The 22,373-nt window shown below is 43.5% G+C and overlaps 1 protein-coding gene across 1 annotated transcript in view; it reads left to right on the top strand.

Moving 5' to 3' along the window:
• CSMD3 (CUB and Sushi multiple domains 3) overlaps window positions 1–22,373 on the top strand; it is a 796,050-nt gene that overhangs the window by 395,482 nt on the left and 378,195 nt on the right. The window contains exon 13 of the mRNA XM_015417873.1: window positions 547–659. Within this exon, the coding sequence (XP_015273359.1) occupies window positions 547–659 (113 nt within the window). The remainder of the gene's footprint in view (window positions 1–546; window positions 660–22,373) is intronic.

Here is a 22,373-nt window from a genome sequence, read left to right as displayed (position 1 = left end):
TCTCCAAGTCTGAATTGATTTTATATGTGTGTGTATATGTTTTCCAGTTATTTATATATTTATTTCCAGTCATGTACATATTTTATTTTATATATTTTATTTTATGTATTTATTTTCAGTCATATATATAGGTAGGTGGTTCTTTTTTGCTGCGGGGTTTGGCCGGGAGGGGCGGATTGGGAACGGGCTGGGAACGGGCGCAGCACGATTTCCAGATGTTGCTGTGGGATTGCGCCCGTTTGCTGCGGCCCCGATCCGTCCCTCTCCCGGCCCAAAACGTCTCGTGTGAACAGGGCCCCAGTTGATTAGTTTTCCCCTTGCTGTAAATGTTGAATGAAACTTACACGAATTGCCACTGTTGACTTAAACAGAGCTCAAAATGTTATTTTGAACAGTTGGCATCTTTCTGAATAACTTTTCGTAATGTGCTGTGATGTTCTAGTCCTTAGAGTGCTATAATCAGGATCTCTTGCTTGTTTTTTTTAATATCTCTTATTTAAAGCCAATCTCCTGCTAATAGGATTTTTTAATTTCATTTATGATTAGGTTAACAGGAAGCTTCGTGCCAGATTTAATTGTCAGCATGAACCATCAGATGTGGCTGCATCTCCAAACGGATGAAAGTGTGGGTTCAATTGGCTTCAAAGTTAACTACAAAGGTAAAAATCAGCTATCAGACAGATTTGTAAAATGGCATAAATGCAAGCTGTGTTTTTTAATGGCTAAAGTAGGAATATTAATACCCAATTTGTTTTGTTGTGAGGATATTGTACATTTGTTATGGACACAGAAATATCACGGCCACAAATATTCCTGTCACCATGCAGATTTTCTTTTTAAACGCACAATCTACAGGACAGATGTTTCTTCAAACCTTGGGGAACTCCCAGATTTATAGAAACATCTTAAATTTAAAAGGATTGGTGGGAATACAATGAAAACATTGTCACTGCTTGTTATTGCCTATTTTGGCAACCTGTGGTTGGGCCTGTTCTGCTGCTCTGCCCCTTCTGTGATGATCTCAGGTATGCAATTAGTATTCCTCTCCTAATAAATAAATAAAATTAAACAAAATTAAGAACTGGAAGACTGGAGGGGTTGGTATACCTCCTTTCTTCTTGCAGACCTTGACCCTAGAACCATGGACTGAGTTGCTAGATTCTGTGCAGCTGACAGTCTACTGTGGTTTAGGGCCGACTGAGTTAAATATAGTTGTTATTTTTATATCACACACACACAATGGTTTTCTGTAAGTTTTTTTTTTTTTTTTTTTGCTAATTTTTGTTTTATATTGCTGGTCCATGACAATAATAAACTGACTGGCTGACTAACTGTGGTTGTCTAAGCAATTTAAAATGTAAAAAGTGGGGGAGGGGTGGTGGAAGGGGACAAAACGTCCTCTTTCCTAAAGTCCTCATGGGCTTTCTACTTGGAGCTAATTCTTATGTACACCGTTTTATTGACAGTAGATGTTAATGACTGTCGTTGTTTTGGATGTCTCTTTGTCTAAAAAAACCCTCTAGTGATGAGGTGGAACATGAAAAAGAGCCAGTTTAGATTAGTTAGAGAAAACTTCAATAATCCACTGAGTCCAAGCCCTTTAGGTTTCTAGTTTGACCTAAATCGGATTTGTTTCCACCTGGATAACTTTTCAAGCACCCATTATTTCAAAAGTACCAAGACTGATGGGGTAATGTGGAGGATTCCTTTCATGCTACTTTCCTGGTATGGATTGCTACTTTTCTGCTTTGGATTTACAAATTGATAAAATGTGGTTTGGATCCTATTGTTGTTAGGTTGCTTTGTAACTGGTTGGCAGATCACACTCAAAGAGTGCTTTAAATGGTTCCTCATCCTCTTGGAGAGGAGTGACAAGTGAAGTGCCTCAGGTTTTTTCCCTGGGCCCTTTGTTGTTTAACAACTTTATAAATGACTTGGATGAAGGAATAGAGGGGATGCTAATTAGATTTACAGATTATACTAAATTGGGAGAGATAGCAAATAAAAGAGAAAACAATCAACATTCAGGATGATCTTGACAGGCTGGAAAATTGGGCTAAAACAAAATGAATTTAAAAACAGCTAAATGTAAAGTTGTGCATTTAGGCAGGAAAATCAAATGCATAATTATAGAATGGGGGAGAATTGTCTTGGCAGTAGTACATACGAAAAGGATCTTGTGGTCCTAGTAGATCATATACTGGAGTCAGCAGTGTGATGTGGTAGCTAAAAAGGAAAGTGTGATTTTGGGCTGCATCAACAGAAGTACAGTGTTCAGATTACATCACTTTGCTCAGGTTAGACCTCACTTGGAGTATTGTGTTCAGTTTGGGGCACCACAGTTTAAGAAGGATGTTGCTGAACTGGAATATATCCAGAGGAGGGCAACAAAAATGATGAGGGGTCTGAAGACCATTCTATGAGGAAAAGTTGAAGGAGGTAGGTATGCTTAGCCTGGGAAGGAGATGATTGAGAGATAATATGATAGCCATCTACAAGTATTTGAAGGACCATCAAATAGCGGATGGAGCAAAGTAGTTTTCTGTTACCCTGGAATGTTGGACCAGAACCAACGGGTTGAACTGAACTGGAATATATCCAGAGGAGGGCAACAAAAATGATGAGGGGTCTGAAGACCATTCTATGAGGAAAAGTTGAAGGTAATGGTTTATTAATGCTGGGTCTTAAGTGGCTTTTCTGCTTGAAGTTAGCTGATTTCCCCTTGCGTGGTGATTTACCCAGCATGGTGTAGTGGTTAAGAGCAGTGGACTCTAATCTGGAGAACTGGGTTTGAGTCCCCACTCCTCCACATGCAGCCGGCTGGGTGACCTTGGGCCAGTCACAGTTCTCTCAGAGCTCTCTCAGTCCCACCTGCCTCACAAGATGCCTGTTGTGGGGAGAGGCAAGGAAGGCGATTGTAAGCTGCTTTGAGACTTCATCGAGGTATAAAGGCCTTCTTCTTCCTGAAGAAGAATTAGGGTTAGGGTATCTGATGGACGTGTGTATGCACATGAAAGCTTATACAAAGAATAAAACTTGGTTGGTCTTAAAGGTGCCGCTGGACTCAAATTTTGTTCTGCTGTTACCCACCTGAGAAGGGGCTGTGGTGGCTCAAGTGGTTAAGACACTGAACTGCAGACCAGAAGGTCGGTAGTTCAGCAGTTCAAGACCCGAGTGTGCCGCATGACGGGGTGAGCTCCCGTCTCTGGTTCCAGCTCCTGCCAACCTAGCAGTTCGAAAGCAAGAAATTGTGAGTAGATAAATAGGTACCACTTAGGTGGGAAGGAAACAGCTGCGTCTCAGCATCTAGTCATGTCGGCCACATGACCACGGAGAAGTCCTCGGACAGCGCTGGTTCTTCGGCTTGGAAATTGCAAAATGTTATCCACAAACATCCAATAAGTGTTGGAAATGTAAATCTAATGTGGGGACCTTTTATCACATGTGGTGGAATTGTGGTAAAATGCAAAAATACTAGAAAATGGTACAATTATTTTTGAAATATTAAATCTAGACGTCTCGTTAGCACCTGAAATCTATTTATTGAATGTAACTCCAAAGGGGTGTGCTAAACAAGATGCATATCTGCTAGTATATATTGTAACTGCTGCAAGAATTTTAGTGGCCAAAAATTGGAAAACAGATAAAATTCCCTCGAAAGAAGATCTAATAACTAAACTTCTTGAGTTAGCGCAAATGGACAATTTGAGTTTAATTTTACAAGATAAAGACCAAAAGATACAGATTACAAGATGGACAAGGGTTTATAACTGGATAAAGCATGTAAGAAAAGAATAAGAGGAAAGTAAAATGGAATGTATATAAAGTAGTAATATGAAATGCAACTAGGTATAATGACTCTAAAATGTGTGTAATCGGAAATATTGAAATGTTTGTAATTTAATTGAAAATTTGTAAAATAAACGTAAAAAACCCCAATGCTGATTCTGTGAACTTAGGCAAATCATGAGAGGGAGGTCAGGAAGGAATGTGTTAGTGCCCCGCTCTTGTGGCCCTTTCTTATATGCCCAGGGTAATGCCAATTGCTAGGGGCCATGGTGGCTCAGAGGTTAAGATGCTTAGCTGCAGACCAGAAGGTCTGTAGCTCGGTAGTTCGAGACCCTAGTGCCGCATGACAGAGTGATCTCTCTCTGGCCCCAGCTCCTGCCAATCTAGCAGTTTGAAAGCAAGAAATTGCAAGTAAATAGGTACCACTTTGTTGGGAAGGTAACAGCATTCCATGCACCTCGGCATTTAGTCATGTCGGTCACATGACCATGGAGACGTCTTCGGACAGCGCTGGCTTTTCAGCTTGGAAATAGAGATGAGCACCAGCTCCTAGAGTCGGATACAACTAGCTTTTGAGCAATGGAAACCTTTACCTTTAATGCTAATTGCTACTTTGGTGTCAGGAGGGAATTTTCCTGCAGGCCAGATTGCCCCAGGGATCCTGGAGGTTTTTTTTTTCTTCCTCTGGGCATAGAACTGGGGTCACTGGGGGGGTGGGGGAGGTAGCTGTGAATTTCCTACATTGTGCATGGGGTTGGACTAGAAAATTCAGGCCCTGGAATATGGTTGCATTCCATATCCAGACCATATCCAGACAAGCCCCCTCCCCCGTCTGAAAGTTAGAGCTGGCTAATATCTTTGCTGTGGTAGTCAGTAAATGCATTTCTTCACAAAGGATATTTTTTGGTGTTGCCCCCAACATGAAGAGTACCTTAACAGTAAGATCAGATAGTGGAGCAGGAAATATATCAGAGCCTTAGAACTTCTGCTACTGGAACAATTTTTTGTTGATCGTGCACCCCCATCCCTGCAGATCCCTCCTTTGCCCCCCATGAACCAAAACTTAGGGTCATTTAAATGAGCATAGCGGGCTACAGCAGGAGGGTGAAGGCAGGGAAGTTCCATTAATTCAGCATTAGGTAAGAAATGTAACACTTAAAGTGTGATGTCTGTATTTTGTAACACTCAAAAATATGTCCCCGTTTTATGACAGAAAACGTAGGCAACCATTTTATTGGCAGCTTGCTTAAAGTGCAGTGAGGCCTGAGAAAGTGTCTTGTGGGGGCAGATCTTATTTGTGTGGGCCGCCAACTGGCCATCTCTGTTAAAAACTAAAGACCAAGTTGGGTGAAATTTGAATAGTAAATTGGTTTGAAAATTGGGCCAAGAGTGTTGTCTGTGAAGATTTGATACTGGTGATCTCAAGTAGATGAGGAACAGGTTTCTTTGAATCAAAAACTGAACTTCCAGTGGAAGCCACACCTGTACAAATATGGAAAGTACATCTTTTGCACAATAAAACTAAATTCTGTATTGAGACTTCTGTTTTTCCTCCCTTCCAAAGGATGAGCCATGGGCAGTATGGTCAACAGTATTGGAAACCAGTCTATTGTCTCTACATGGTTCTATATTTAGATGTACTAAAAGAGCAGAAGAAAGGGACCTGGAGGATTTGCTCCTAAATGGATATGTGCATTATTGATCCTGTACTGTCTGCTTGGCTATGTTTCTCTTTTAGTTGTTAGAAGGATATGGGTATAGAAATTTATCTTCAATCAACCTGTAAAAGGCATATGAATGGCCAGTGACAACATTTACGCCAGGAGAACAAGTCTGAAAGCATTCAGTTTAAAAAACAAGTTGGCAAATCAGGGGAACAATATTAAATGTGCTGCATTCTATTGTTCCTTAATGGCAGAAATGGAGCTGCCAGGACTCTAACCTCTGCTGGAGGGGGGGGGGCTTTAGAGGGCATCCCAGGAGGTGGGGGGACATTATGCAATGTCCCTGACATGATTATATCACCCGGAAGTGACATCATCTCACCAGAAATGTTGCATGGGGACTCTCTGTTATTTGGACGAAGCTCTATGGTTTTTTGCCCAAATACCAGAGTGTCCCCCATGTGATGTTTCTGGTGTGATGACATCACTCATGGGTGACATCACCACACAGGGGAAAGTACATCTGATTTTACTGAAAGTGGTCCAAAAATGTCATTTGGGGGCAAGATTCCCCCCAATGGCCAGCTGGCTGGATGCGAGGAAGTCCACTTCAAATCAGGGGATCCCCTGTCCTTCTTCATAGGGATGAAGAAAGCACTTTGCAGTTATATATAAAAAAAGATTTTCAGAGATGAGCTGAATGCTGTTTTTGTACACACTGTGTCCACTAAGGCCAGAATTTATCTAGTGTCAGGGTCACACTTTCCAGGATCAAACCCCATCCCCAAAAAGACCTGCTGAGATTGCTTGGAATGAATCCACTAATTAGCATGAACTTATAAGATTGTTTTTGGAGCTGCAGTGGCTCAAGTGGTTAAGACGCTGAACTGCAGGCTGTGGAAGGTCAGTAGTTCAGCAGTTCAAGACCCGTATTTATAAAGCCCTACTTACTTACGGACTCGACTGGCTTTCGAGCAAGGGAACCTTTACCTTTACCTATAAGATGATTTAACCCACCATCACCTCTTTTTATAAGCATTTAATTGAAACGTATTTTACCTCCACCATTCTTGCTAGTGTTTTACTGTGCCATGTTAAGAATATGGGACAATCTGTTATACTCTGGCTTGGCAGTGTTTATCTATACAAGTTTGTCAATACTTTCTTTGTGGAACTGGTGTGAGGATACCCAGTTGCTAAAAAAACAGTTGCCAAGCAGAGAGCCAGTTTCTAACTCTGAAATACTGAGCTATCAGGGAAGAATAAAACCAGTGGCAATACTATTGGTTCCTATTTAGTAGTTCCCAGCTAATTTTCTTCTTTACCTGATCAAAGAATCGGGAGGGGGGGCATGGCAATACAAGGTTGCTAGAACATTAGCTGAATTGCCAGACTCAAATCAGTATGATGAAAGTGGGTTTTAACTCTGTGTCTATTTTATGAAAGCTGTTTGGCTGATTTTTGCTATATTTCATCCAAGTCTAATTTGGATGGTTTTAGCAAAACCATGTATTCTTTTTGAATTCCTGATCTGCTGATATATTGTTTAAAATCAGCAAATACAAAATAAAATACAATTCATACAATTTCAATAAATACAGTTAGGCTAAATAAATAAATACAGTGGCATCCTATAATAGAATATATATAAATAGAACCTCTTAACTTTATCCCGTTCAGTTAAAAAAAGAAAGATTAAAAAGAAGAACACTTGAACAAATAGAAACATTATAGAAAAAGCTGTCCAATCACTAAAAAAGAATTGCAGTATATGTTTTGATGCATAGTGTTCAGATGCATATTATGGCACAGGGGAGAAGGATTTAATCCCTTTTCACTTTTTCTCAGGCTGTTTTTTCTTTTCTTTGCTGGTGTGCTATTTGCCGCACAAGGGCTACGGTTGCAAACACTATATAATCCACTTTCAATCCACTTCCAGTGCACTTTACAACTGGATTTTACTGTGTGAACTGGCAAAATCCAATTTTAAACTTCATTGAAATTGGATTGAAAGTGGATTATTTAGTGGGTGTGATCACAGCCAGGAAAAACATATGGGTACAGTGTATGGTATGTTTCCTCTTGGGATATAAATAACAATCTCAAGCGGGTATGGGAATAAAGATTTTGAAAATGGCATGAAGGGGACAGTTCCACACCTTTTTTTTCTTCTTCCATACTGCTCTCTCAGCCCAAATTGGGCCCCCGCACTATTACGATTTTTATTGCAAAACGTTGGAGCATCTAGTTAACAGTCTCCCATTGTCACATTCAGCTTGATCCTCAGTTGGCCTTTGACCAGACCATTTGCTGAATTTATTAGAAAACCAGAGCAGCAGTTCAAGTCCAAAGTGGATACATGTTAGACAGACAGATACAGCCAGCACGTATGGTGTCAAGGTTAGAGTGCCTGCTTAGGATTTGGGACACCCGGGTCCCAGCCCCCAGACTACTGTAGGCGTTTGTTGGGCCATCTTGGGCCAGCCACTCTCTCTCAGCCTAACATACCTCATAGGGTTGTTGTTGTCCTGCTAAAAAGGAGGAGGTGAGAAATGATGTTGTAAGCCTGTTTATTGAGGGGAAATGCAGCGTTTAGCAATAGCTAAATAAATAATAGATAGCTACCAGACAGATGAATGCACTATAAGGACTGTCAGTCAGATAAACTCACGCGTGCAGCTTTGCTTTAAGAATCCTTCTAATGATGTAACTTTAATAGTGCATTATGACACTTTCTGTAGGAATTACAGATGAAACACCAGCCTCTGATGTAGACAGCATGTTGTATTAATTGAGTCAAATTACCACATCAAAGGAGAGCTTGCTGCTTTGTTTCTCAGAGGGTGGGGATCAGTAGAGGAAGGAGGTGGGAGGCTCCGGCAGCTTTGTCCTGCCTTGCTTTTTAAAAAACACGTTTAAAGGTGCCATTACCCATCTCCAGGTGATGATGACTGGGCAAACTGAAGACTCAGCTCTATCATCATCAAACTAGGCAAATGAAGTTAATAGAAGATGGAATCAGTGAGATAAGAAACATTGAGGGAAATGACAATTTATCCGGAGGAAACAGTGAGGAAGCTGCTAATGCGAGTGAAAGGTCACGTGCAATTAACACTGTTAGATGCTTAAAGCCTTTAAATTAGCTTGTTGTCCCTCCAGGCCCTGACAAGCTGCTGTTGCTTACCTTCTCCTATCTCCGCTCCAGGGCCAATGAACTTCACACTCACCGACATAGCACAGATGCTTGTAATACCCCTATCCTCATACCAAGGATCACTGCCCTCATTAAATAATGCTGGAGGCTCTACTCCATCTGCCACTTATAAGCATGTCCATGGATGTGCACGTCTGCATTTGTAACTATCCAGTATCTTTATACAAAAGATACAGTACACTCTTCCATAACCTGTTGTACACCATTTTAAAAGCCAAAGATGTGCGTAGGTTAAAAACAGGCTGGGGGAAGAAAAAAACAACAACTGTTCTGCCATTTATTTTATAGCCTGCTTTTCTTTTAAGGTGGATTACACAGTGTAAAACAATGCAGTCCAGTAGCGTGAGACATCTAATATTAATAAGCAATGCGGTAGGATTGTGATCAGCAAATGAAAACATACGTCAACATCTGCAGTGCAAGAAATGACTAACTATACCTTGAGGCAACTTAGCATTTACATGTTTACATTTTGCATGCATGGTTACTAGAGAAAAGATGCATCCACCCTCTAATCAGAGATTTAACTTCTAGAGACCCCGGGGCCAGAGGTGAATGCTAGTAGTTCATACCGACAGGGACACACCATTTTAATATGACATCCCCAGAAGGCAAAAAAGGGGCAGTTTGTTTATTTGTTGCTGGGTCAGGTTCCAGAAAATAAGGACTATCTGGGCATATGCATCTTTTTGGCTCTTCACAGAGTTTCTGGGATTCCTTACTTTCTTTCAGTCCTTCTTTGATTCAAAGATTTCCAAAAGTCATTGACTTAAATGGGTGCTGGGAAAGAAATGTTTTTTCTTCCCTCTCCTGCAGCAGAATGATGTGTCCCTTGCTTCTCTGTGCTATCAGGCACATGAGTACTCTAGACAAAGGTTCACCTCCATGAAAAGACTCTGCATTCATTAAAGCAGCCTCAGGAAAGGCATTGTTATGGGGAATGCAATTTCTTTTTTTCAGAAATTCACTTTTTTAAAGAGGTAGATCAAGACGGGTAGCCTTGTAGTCTTTCTGTAGCAGTAGAAAAGAGCAAGAGTCCAGTAGCACTTTAAACACTAACAAGACTAACAAAATATGTGGCAGCTCACTGCTCACTTCTTCAGATAACCAGTTTGGTGAAGTGGTTAACAGCGCAAATTCCCCACTCCTTCACATGCAGCTGCTGGTGTGACATTGGGTCAGTCATAAATTCTTTCAGAGCTGTTCTCTCAAGGGCTATTATCGAGAGAGCTCTCTCAGCCACACCTACCTCACAGGGTGTCTGTTGTAGGGAGGGGAAGGGAAAGGGATTGTAAGACACTCTGACACTCCTTTGGGTATTGAAGGGCAGGGTATAAATCCAATCTCCTCCTCCTCCTCCTCCTCCTCCTCCTCCGTTTGCAAGACCTAAATCCCGCAAATGCAGACAGCACTATCCTGACACCTGCCATTCATTTTTACTTTATTCAGGTTTAACAGTCCGTAAGCCATAAGTCATTAATTCATAGGGTAACCATAAGTCAAAAGTGATTTGACGTCACTTAACACACAAACACATTGATTCCTCTTATTCTATCTCTTCAAAAGGGGGGTGTTGCTTTGATTACAGATTTCTGAAATTCATGCTTGATTTCTCTTTATTGATAGCTCATATGGATCCTTTTGTAATTTCAGCCCTGGCAGGAAGATAGAAAGGTTTCAGAAAACATTGTCTGCTTCTTGCCATCTGCAGAGTGAAATTTGGAAATATTCACAACAACTTTTTTCCTGACCTTTCCTTTCTTCAAATGACTCTTTTGATCAAAATAGAATTAGTTCAGAACAGACTCCAGGTTCCTAAAAAGAAGAGATGAAACAGATAGTTGGATTTTAGGGAGAAATTGAGTAAAGAGGAATTAAGAGAATTAAGAATGCTACTTAGAAATGTAGTGTGGAAAAACAATCTCTGTAATAGCCTCTCACCATAGTCCAGACTGGTTTGCATTTGAAAACTGCCTGAACCAAAGTGTTCTGGGAGAAGTACTCTTGTGTACTTTACCGGAGCCAATAACTCTCAAAACACAAATGCAAAGCAATAATAGCCTACACACCAGCAATAATGACTCTTGAGGAGGTGATGAAACGCTTCTACAAGATTGGAAGCAGCTGAAGGAACTTACTGAGAGTGCAAATAATTTTTTTTAAAAAAAATCCCAAGCTTGGCATACATTGATGGGGTGGGTAGCAAGCAGGTCTCAGCACCTCAAATGAAAGCTTAAAGTAACACCCCTCCCTCCTCCTCCTCTTCTTCATCATCATCATACAGCACAGGAGTCTTTCCCTTCCCCAAAAACTCTTTTTTTCAGACATAGAGAAATTCTGGACACTACTGTTGCTTCTTTCACAGCACAGATGTAAAACAGAAAGATAGAAAGGGAAATGTTTTTGAAATGCTGATCAGCAGATGCTATAGGTACTGAAAATATCCAAAAGCAAGACTACGTAATCGTTAGATCTAGGGAAGATATTTCAAGTTAATATATTACTGTGGAGTCAGTGCAGCAGCATTTGCAAAGACAAACTTGTGATCTTCCAAGAGGGTTTAACGATTCACAAATTTTATTATTTAATTAATGTTCTAGAAAGGGGAGTTGAAATAACTGGTTCGTTTCTCCATCTTGCAGCTACTTTAATGTAGTTAGAAAGCAGTGTAGCATAACTTCAGTTTTAGTTAGAAAATAAATAAGTCGCTGTAAAGTAGCAGTATGTAAAACTCACAGAGCTTTCATGTGAAGCAGAAGACAGTTTCAAATCTGTAAGTGGCATAACAAATATGAATAAGCAAGTGTGCACCTGCAGATTATCAGCAGTGATTGCTGATCACAGTCATTTAAGAATTGCAACTTTTTATTTGAAATCCTCTGAATATAAAGTGATAAGACTTAGTGAATACTGGGGAAGGTACGGGAACTTTCTTAGATGTTTAAAGAAGTGGATATCAGAAACAAGATGAAATAATGTACCAAAAAAGAAAGTAATGAGATGAACAAATAAAAATTGAATATGTTGTCAAAGGCTTTCACGGCCGGAGTTCATTAGTTGTTGTAGATTTTCCGGGCTGTATGGCTGTGATCTTGGCATTGTAGGACCTGACGTTTCGCCAGCAGCTGTGACTGGCATCCTCTGGCCTACTGTAGAGCATTGTTGTGACATTAAAATGGAGAGAAAATGGTGTAGGCCACCCTGAACTCATTTGAGGAAGGGTACTATGAAAAACAGAACATATAGAATATATAGTTAGAACTATGTGGTGTTGGAAGAGAGTTTTATGGATACTGTGGACCGCCAAATAAACAAATATGTGGGTTCTAGATCAAATCGAGCCTGAACTCTCCTTAGCAGCTAAAATGACTAAACTGAGGCTATTTGGCCACAATATGAGAAGACAAGACTCACCGGAAAAGTGAGTAAAAGTTGAAGGCAGAGAGAAAAGTGGAGGACACAACATGAGATGGATTGACTCAATCAAGGAAGTAAATCCTTTGTTTCCTAATCGAAATGTGACTCCAAGTTTCGTTTATTGTCTTAGCCATTGGCCATAACAGCACAAAGTAAATCAAAGCACAACAGAAATATACATCAATAGCTTGCAGTAAGTCCTAGACCCCATCTTATCTTTTTTGCCGCCAGTGCAAACAAAGCCATTCTGCTAGTAACATGTGCATCAGTATCAGAAAGCAAGAACACGGTCAAATCCTGCTCAGCAATTCCATTATACAGAGGTACAATAGGATAAATAAACCCAATCAAGGAAGTGATGGCTCTCAGTCTGTAAGACCTGACCAAGGCTTTTAATGATAGGATGTTTTGGAGGCCATTAATTAATAGGGTCGCTGTAAGTCAGAAGTGACTTAATAGCACTTAACACACACACCGATGAAAGAGATGTACAACAATAACAATTCACTGTTCAAAAAGACAGCAAAAATCTGGTCCTATAAATATGGAGATGCCCCATGTTTCCCCTCCCTTGACACAAGGATCTGGCCCAAGCCAAACCACTGGCCCACAGGACTTCCCAGCTTTTAAAGCAACATCCCTTTGAGGTACTTAAAAAGGGTCTGCATTAGAAGTCATTAACTGGGCGGGATAATGATCAGCTTGGGCTGTATCGCAACGTGAAATGCCAAGCTGCTTAGGAACAAAGGCCGTACTGCTTTTCGCAATAACAGTGTGTTAAGAAAGGTCATACCAAGAATGTTGCACTGAAGATTTTTAAAAAAGTACATTTCAAACATAATTTATTCCAACATGGTCGAAAGTATGTCATGATGTCAAATTGTTGACTGGTTTTAAAAGGGGGTGGGTGGGTGGGATGGCATATTATTAAGAAGCCATAGTGAAATATCCTGTCACTATTTTATTTCAAAATAGTACGTATGTGTTTTGAAGCAATTTTTCAGCAATGTTTGTCAGACATGCAGGGCAGAACTGAACAACTGTAATAATATTAATGAGTTCTTTATTTTGCAGTCTACATTTTCCACCTTGATCCAACACATTTTAGCAGGAGGGATACAATTCTGTATCTTGAATCACAGGCCCTGCTTGCTCTTCTGAGCTGCTTTTTTTCTTGGGGGGTGTGTGAGGGAGTGGCGTAGGGTTGCCAGGTCCCCCCTGCCCCCCAGCAGGGGATGGGAGGTAGGGCTGACAGATCTAGGTTCGGAAGCTCCTGGCGATTTGGGGATGGAGCCTGGGGAGGACAGGGACCTCGGTGAGGTGGACTGGCATAGAGTCCACCCTCCAAAGCATCAATTTTTTCCAGGGGGACTGATCTCTGTGGTCTGGAGATGAGCTGCAATTCCAGGGGATCCCCAGGTCCCACCTGGAGGCTGGCATCCCTAGGTATGATGACCTGGTAGACATTATATACTTGGATTTTCAAAAGGCTTTTGACAAGGTACCTCACCAAATACTCGTGAGTAAATTTAGCAGTCATGGGATAAGAGGACCAGTTCTCTTCTGGATTGAAAATTGGTTACATGACAGGAAGCAAAGAGTAGGAATAAATGCCCAGTTCTCACAATGGAAGGACGTAAGCAGTAGGGTCCCACGCGGAGCAGTACTGGGCCTGGTACTATTTAATTTATTCATAAATGATCTGGAACTCAGGATGAATAGTGTAGTGGCCAAGTTTGCAGATGACACAAAATTATTTAAGATAGTGAAAACCAAGGCTGACTTGTGAAGAGCTCCAAGAGGACCTCCACAAACTGGGTGAGTGGGCGACAATGTGGCAAATGAAATTCAGTGTTGGTAAGTGTAAGGTGCTGCACATTGGGACAAAGAAATCCCAACTTCAAGTGTAGGCTAATGGGGTCTGAACTTGCTGAGACTGAGAGGGGAAAAGATCTCAGGGTTGTAGTGGATAGGTCAATGAAAGTGTCAACCCAGTGTGCTGCAGCGGTGAAAAAAGGCAAACTCTATGTTATGGATTACTAGGAAAAAGGCCCGTTGTGGAAATCAATACAACGGCCTCTAGAAAGAGGCTCTGGGTGGGTGTCCTGGCCTTGGACACTCAGTGTCAATTTGCTGTGGCGACCTCAGCAGGGTATAGTGACACTGAGTCCACCATTTTCTCCAGAGAAACTGATCTCTGCTACCTTGGAGATTGGCAACGATGGTTCCCGAGAAGGGAATAGTTGGTTTGGAGGGTGGAGTCTATGGCTTTGTAACTGTCCGAGGTCCCACACCTCCTGAAACCTCACCCTCCTGAAACCTCACCCTCTCCAGGCTCCATCCCTCACATCTCCAGTAATATCCCACCTTGAGTTGGCAACTCTATCACCTTCCCAGCCAATCATCAGCTTTCCACCCCCCACACACCTGCAGCCTTAGAGGCAAAAGCCAATCAAGTTGCATATGCAAACGACCTCTGTGATCCGAGGCAGAGGCCAATGAGGCTGCATATGCAAATAACCTCTGTGTTCTGACAGGCTATGGGGGGGAGAAGAATGTTGGAGGCAGGACTCAGGCAAAGCAGCCAGTGGATAGGGAGACCCTCTGAATGACAGATCAGAGAGCGAACTGATTTTGGAGCATGTGGAATGTTCTAGAGAAGCGCCACCACCATTCGGCTTTTATTTATAAGGGAGATTAGAAAAGTGATTGGAAATAAAACAGCTGATATTACACTGTCTCTGTATAGATCTATGGTGCAGCCTCGTTTGGGATACTGTGTACAATTCTGGTCACTGTGTCTCAAAAAGGACATTGCAGAGCTGGAAAAAGTACAGAGGAGGGTGACCAAGATGATTAGGGGGTTGGAGCACCTTCCCTATGAGGAAAGGCTGAAGAGTCTTGGATGTTGCAGTTTATAAAAGAGATGATTAAGGGGAGACATGATAAAGGTTTATAACAGTATGCATGGAGTGAAATGAACTGAGAAAGAACTTTTCCTTCCTCTCCCAAAATACTAGAATTCAAGGGCATCCAATGAAGCTGATGGGCAGTAGATTCAGGGCAGACAAAAGCAAATATTTCTTTACATATAGAGTGATTGAAATGTGGAATTCACTACCAGAGGATGTAGTGATGGCCACTGGAATAAACAGCTTTAAAAGGGGATTAGGCAGATTTATGAAGGATAGGTCAATCAGTGGCTACTAGCTATGGTGACTGAGGGGAACCTCCACATTCAGAGGCACTAAACCTCCTTATCCCAGAGCCAGAAGGCAACATCAGGGAAAGGTCTCAGCCTCTATGCTCTGTTGTTGGCCACTCAGAGGAACTGGTTGGCCACTGTGTAAAACAGTATGCTGGACTAGATGGACCACTGGTCTGATCCAGGAGGGCTCTTCTTATCTTCTTACTAGAAGGATTGTGCTATGGTACTGAAAGACTGACAACTCATTCTTCTGCTCATTAGGCCAGTCAGGATCTCTGTCATGGGACCTTTTGGCTAAGATCAAGTGTAGTATGGGACCTGTTGAAGCATCCTATGCTGCTCAAATTAGGTCAGAAATTCTGGTCCACAGTAGTGTGTAAGAAACTATTGTAGCTCATCCCATATCCTGTTTTAGATGGTTTGTTGTTCTCATTGCTACCTAATTCTGCAATCCTAGTCCTATTGCATTGTTCATTCCTTGCTTTATGCTGTCTGATTGCAATGCTTGTATCCTCTAATCCACCTTAAATCAAAGTAAGGAAGGCAGAATAGAATATATATGGGGAGCGAGAATGTTTATAGGGATTATAAATCCTCCTATTTAACTGGTCACTAACAATGGCTTCTCTTTCAGTATTAGGGCATTATCATTACAGTATCAGGGCAATATTAAATAGTAGCAATGGCGAAAGGGAAAGAAACTCATATAGCAAAAGGGATCACCCAATCACCTTTATTCCTGTGAGCATGAAAGGGTAGATAAGAAAAAATGTTTCTGATCAACTCACTACTCTGAAATGAACAAAAAGACAAACTGTGGCAGATGAGAACTCAAATGTTGGCTTTCCCTCTCCAGTGCCTTTGTAACACCCTCTTAAATGCCACCTGACGTCTTAACAGCCCTCCCCCAGGCTCACAAACTGAAGTCAAAGAAAGAGAGTAATAAATAATAAATAGCATTTGGCATGCCAGTATGGAGCACAGTTGCCTACTGAAGGAATGTGTTCATACTACCAAAAGCTGCACAGAGAAGGCTTTAACCCTTGGGCATAATTGTTGTAGCAATTTCTCTCCCCGCCGCCCCTTCAAAACCCAAAATGTTTATAAAATGAAATAAGATTAGTCAAAAAGCTGCAAGGCAGCTTCTCTACAATTTTGTGCAAACAGAATTGCTTGATCAGTCATAGCATATGTACAACACTGCACAAGGTGCCAAGTCAATTAAGCTACTAATTGACTGTTTTCAAAAGAGACAGATGGCGGATGAAATTGTAGTCACTCAGAACTTTCTTAGGATCCACACCTATGGGTGATACATTCATCAAGGAATTTTTGAGACAATGCTATTAACATCCTTTACAATCCTGGGACTTCAAGGGCGCCATATGTACAGAAGGGGAGGAACCCCCCATCATGTAATGCTACTTACAGGTATATGCTGTGAAGCCACTCCAAATGTATAGCTAAATTTGAGAAATGGCTATACAAATTAGTGAAAATGAGCTTTGTTTGAATTAAATCTGAAATATAGACTTTTGGAGGCATTGGTTTTGCTGGGGATTATCCCAAGTGTGTCTTAGGTATACACATTTTGTTGCTTGTGAACCAAGAGTGTATACAACTTGAACAGCTGATCTATGTGATTTTTAAAGGATATATAAGACTGTTCAAAGACATGTCAAACAAATCTGCCTCTGTTCTCTGGGGAAATGTCCTTTGATTAAACTAACCAAGTTTACCTTACCGCCTGAAGCCTCTGTTTGTACTCCTGTGTATGTGCAATTGCATAAAGGGAGAATTCCATCAGTGTCATTTCCTTGTGCTGCCTAAAGAAGCCTAGTGTTGTTAATGAGGATGACTAGATGAGTGACAGCAGCAACGACAAGAGAGATAGAATGGGGCTTCTTACCTGAATGTCACTGTCAGAGACAACAGCTGCTACAATCAGCTGGAGGCTTCCATACATGTTAGCACTGGATTAACAACCTTCTGTGAGATTTATGTCCTACTTTTCACTAGTAGTATAAAAGTATAGAGGATTTGCCTTTTCTGTTTCCATTAAATGTGACTTCAGACATGTTTTTTTCCCTGCTTATATCTAATTAATGTTGAACAAATAATGCTGAATAAAAGGACACCGTACTGTGTTGATAATCAAACTATAACGTTTTGTGATATCAGCAAATGTGTGACTTCTTAGAAGGTGTTATATTTACTATGTGCTTTTTTTTTTGCAGATGTCTCATTACTTATTGGTATCCACGTGTTACATTATTAAGGGGTAACAGTCATAGTGACACTAAACTTGTGATGCTGCGTTGCCTTTCAAATTCAGTTATGAAATCCAGAATCAGCTCTTCTTTTTTAATGCAAGTGTAGTTCCTGGGCCCTTCTTGGGCTGCACCTGTGGAGGGGGAAGGATGGTGTTGTGCATGAGACTGGGAAGGGGCCAAGCTTCCATGGCCCCCCAGAAACACAGAGACAGTAGGTTTACCTGTAACCAGGGGTCATTTCGTAGAAAAAGAGCTAGGGGAACTCATTAGCATAACTCATTAGCATATGCCACACCCCTTAACATCACTGGAAGTGTGTCATAAGGCCACACCCCCTGACATCACCATAAGTGTGTCATAAGACCACACACACCGCCCCCAACGGTCCCGGCTGCCGCCGCCAGCCTTGCAGCTCCACTGCCGAGCCCCATGAGCGGCCCGGTGGTGGACCTGCAAGGCCGGCGGGAGTGCAAGGAAGCCCCGCGAAGGCCCTCCCTGTCCCCAGGCAGGCAGGGGTGGGGAGAGGCGGGGAGGAAGCAACTTACCCTCCCTCTTCTCCTGCCTCCTCCTGGCTGAATGAGGACCGGAAGCGGGGCGGCCGGAGGCAGGGGGCAGGGCTTCGTCATGTGCCCCGCCCCCCGTACCTCACCCGGGGGAACTGCGATCCCCCGCGATTCCCCCCGAAATGACCTCTGCTTGTAACTCACATTTTATTGAGAACATTCTACCAACATCTCTCATGCAGGAGAGTTGCCTCACTCCTTGCTCTAGACGCCTGTTACCTATCCTTCTCCTGTTCATTGAAGATCACATCTCACAAGTTCCATCAGCTCCTTTTCATGACCACTCCTATGTCCTGTCCCCAGAGTTGCCCTAGGAACCAGGGAGGGGATTCAACCTCCTCTTCTCCCTCCACCTTCTGCAGCTCAATGGGGCACCTTTTCCAGTCAGGGCTACAGCTGACCTAATCACCCACCTATCCCCAAGTCTGTCCACAACAATGTCAGTGATATAATGCTTGCTGGGTTGCTGTGACCATGTCTCCAACCCTTCCCCCTGTTCCCCATGCCACCCCCTCAGCCACAGCAAAATTTGAGCAGTCTTTTGCCATCATTAAAAATTCAGTGGATGGTTCAGTTTTTTAAGGAATGTTTATGGTTTACATAATTTATGCATGATGGAATAAAAATCTAAATATAGTGGGGGGGGGGACCAAAACTTGTGTGTGGAGGGAATCCCATCCCCCCCCCATCACAAGTCCAGCCCAACCACCTGCCTTAAAGCCTGGTGGCAACAGTGTCCTGGAGCTACTCTGAGCCCAGAGTGGCTCCCACCTCAGCAGGGCATACCATCTGCGGCAGCAGCAGGGCACTGAGTGGCTCCCGATGTCCACCATCACCATGACAGGGCCCCAAGCAGCTCCTGGCATCTGCCACCACCATGGGAGGGCCTGGAGTGGCTTCTGGCATCCACTGCCACAATAGGGCCTGGATTGGCTCCTGGAGTCCACTGCGGCTGTGGCAGAATCCCAAGCAGCTCCTGCAGTCTGCTGCCACTCTGGCAGGGCCCCGAGTGGTTCCTGGTGTCTGCAGACACTACAGCAGGGCCCCAAGCAGCTCCTAGCACCCTCTGTGGTGGCAGCAGGGCCCCAAGAAGCTCCTGGCATCTGCTGCTGCTGTGGCAGGGCCACGAGTGGCTCATGGCATTTGCCACTATCGCAACAGTGCCTGGACTGGTTTACCGATTGCCTAATGCACCGGCCAATAGCCTACCATCCCTGATGGAGGCCATATCAGGCTGGGCGCTGGAACACCCTAGTGTTAGCCGAACTGCTTTATCTACAACAGCTGGCAAACTAAATTTAAATTTGGGTTCCTGCCTTTGTATACTGAAGTCCAATCCACCCCAAGGTTTTTACCAGTGAGAGAGACTGGTGTGTTCCAAAACAATTTGTCTTTTACTTAAGAATATGTAAAATCACATACACACAAAATCAGATTCACACATATAATCAATCAAGTTCCTCAGAAATACAGGATTAAAAATAGTCACTATAGAAATCACAGGTAGGGCGATGGGTAGCAATACTTATCTGTCCTGAAGCTTGTCTGTCTCAATGAAGAATAGAGGGGTCAGAAAATGTACTAGGGAGATTTGACACACAGCTAGAAACCAGCCAGCATGTGTGGACCTCGTGGCTGCAGACCAAGAGATCAAGTAGGAACAAAGGATTTTTGGATAGGAAGCTGGGCTTGAGAGGGGTTTAAAGTAGACAAGGGGCGTAGGTGGGGGTAGGCGGTTACAAAAGCTAAGCAGTTGTACCTCACCTTTTATAGGTGAATCCTTTAGTGGGTGGCACCTATGCCAGACTGAGAACCCACCTACCTGTAAGTCCTTCCCATCCCTACAGCTATTGGATGCGTGTAGCGAGGGGCAGCTACCTAGGGGTTTGGCCAATATTGAAACTCTAGACTCTAACTCAAGAGATGGCATCTGGTGAGGTGTGAAAGTTTGGTGTTAGGATGTCCATTGAAGTGCAGATGAATCTTGCCCATTCCCAGGTAATCAGAGAGGCATCTGGCAAGAAGCTGTCCATTCAGATGTAAAACAGAGATGCGTATACGTGTGTGTTCAACAGTTCATCAATGGAGGCTGCTTTCAAACAAGTTGTTGTTTGGCTGGCAACAATGGCCCTGCGTGCTTTCTTCTTCCCCTCAGGCAGCAGCTGTGTATTTGAAACCTCATTAACATGTAAGGTTTAGAGCAGGTCACTATCTATGTGTATCTCACAAGTGACTTGTACAGCGTTCTTTGAGCCTATGGGTGTATGTATGCACAGTCTATGTGGTGTTGGCAGCAAATATAAATCTATAAAGCAAATATTAACCTCAATTTTCAACACTAGGCTTATAGTCTTGGGTGATTTCAACGTCCATGCCGATGACACAGCCTCCATTCAGGCAGCGGACCTAGTGTTATCCATGGCGGCACTAGGACTCTCCCAATTTGTAACAACCCCCACTCACCGGGCCAGGCACACGCTCGATTTGATCTTCGCGGTTGGGGTAATGGTGGACCAGATTACTGCTTTGGCAGTACCATGGTCGAACCACCATGCCCTGAAGGCCCCTCTGGATGTTCCACCCCGACCCTGTTTAGGCGGCAAGCGTATTTTAGCTCGCCCATGGAGCCAAATGGACCAAGTGCGGTTCCAGATGGCTTTGCGGGATCCGATGCCCCCTTGCGGCTCGTTGGATGAGCTTGGGGAGGACTGGCATAGCCGGCTCTCTACAGCCAACAATGAGATCGCTCCCCGGCGCCCTCTGCATCCCTGCTCTAGGCTCGTTCCCTGGTTCACCCAGGAGTTGCGGCTTATGAAGCGGGAGCTAAGACGGCTAGACAGATGGTGGTGTTGCACTCAAGACAAAGCTAAGGGAGCTTCTTATAGGACATTTATGAGATCCTATGAGATGGCAGTCAAAACCACTAAGAGAGAGTTCTATGCGGCTACGATTGCGTCCACCAGCTCACACCCAGCCCAATTGTTTAGAACGATTTGGTCGATAACAGCTCTGCCACAGGGCAGACCAAATGCTAGGGAATTGGAGATAGGCTGTGGGGCATTTGCAAACTATTTCGCAGATAAAGTCTTGGCGCTCCGCTGTGACCTCCCCACCACATTTGAAACAGTGAGCGAACTCAAGACCTCTTGCACGTCCTCATCGGGGTTGGTTCATTTTGGCCTGCTCAACCTAGAGGAAGTTGACAGATTGCTCGCAGCTGTACACCCAACCACGTGCAACCTTGATCCGTGCCCTTCCTGGCTCATTAAAGTGAGCCACAAGGGGTTTTAAGGTGCCCTCAGGGTGTTTATCAACAAGTCCCTCACTCTGGGATGGTTCCCAGGGGCACTCAAGGAAGTGATGGTCCGCCCTCTCTTGAAAAAAAAAACATCTTTGGACCCAGCAGAATTGGCCAACTACCAGCCAGTCTCCAATCTGCCCTATTTGGGCAAATTAATTGAGAGGGCGATGGTGGCACAGCTGCAGGGCTTTCTGGATAACACTTCCGTATTAGATCCCTTCCAGTCCGGCTTCTGCCCGGGACACGGGACAGAGATGGCATTGGTCACGCTTACTGATCACCTCCAGAGGCACCTGGATCGGGGCAGTTTGGCAGCACTGTTGTTGTTGGGCCTGTCAGCTGCAATCGACATGGTCAACCATCAGTTGCTGACCCACTGCCTCACCAATGTGGGGATACGGGGGCTCACCTTACAATGGCTTGTCTCCTTTCTCCAGGGTCATGGACAAAGGGTGGTGCTAGGGGAACAGCAGTCCAAGAGAAACCGCTTGAATGCGGGATGCCTCAGGGGGTGATGCTTTCCCTGATGTTGTTTAACATCTATATGTGCCCCCTTGCCCAGGTTGCTCGGAGGTATGGGCTGGGTTGTCATCAGTATGCTGATGACACTCATCTCTATCTGATGTTGAGTGGCTGGTCGGACTCCAGATTGGAAGATCTGTACCGGGCATTACAGGCCGTGGCTGGTTGGCTCAGGTTGAGCTACCTGAAGCTAAATCCAGCGAAGATGGAGGTCCTGTGCTTGAGTTGCAGCAGCACGGGGTTGGGGATTCCACTCCCAGCCTTCGATGGGGCACCGTTGGTCCAACGTCGGAGGTTAGGAGTCTGGGAGTGCTCCTGGATCCCTCCTTGACAATGGAGGCCCAGGTGGCAGCCACTGCAAAGCTGGCCTTTTATCATCTTCAGCTGATTCAGCAGTTGGTTCCCTTCCTTGACTGCTATTA

This window comes from Gekko japonicus, unplaced genomic scaffold (genome assembly GCF_001447785.1).
Source record: "Gekko japonicus isolate JY-2015 unplaced genomic scaffold, Gekko_japonicus_V1.1 scaffold449, whole genome shotgun sequence".
In the NCBI taxonomy this organism is placed as follows: Eukaryota; Metazoa; Chordata; class Lepidosauria; order Squamata; family Gekkonidae; genus Gekko; species Gekko japonicus.
The sequence above is the reverse complement of the archived record's forward strand: the minus strand, read 5'-3'. Positions and strand labels throughout refer to the sequence as shown.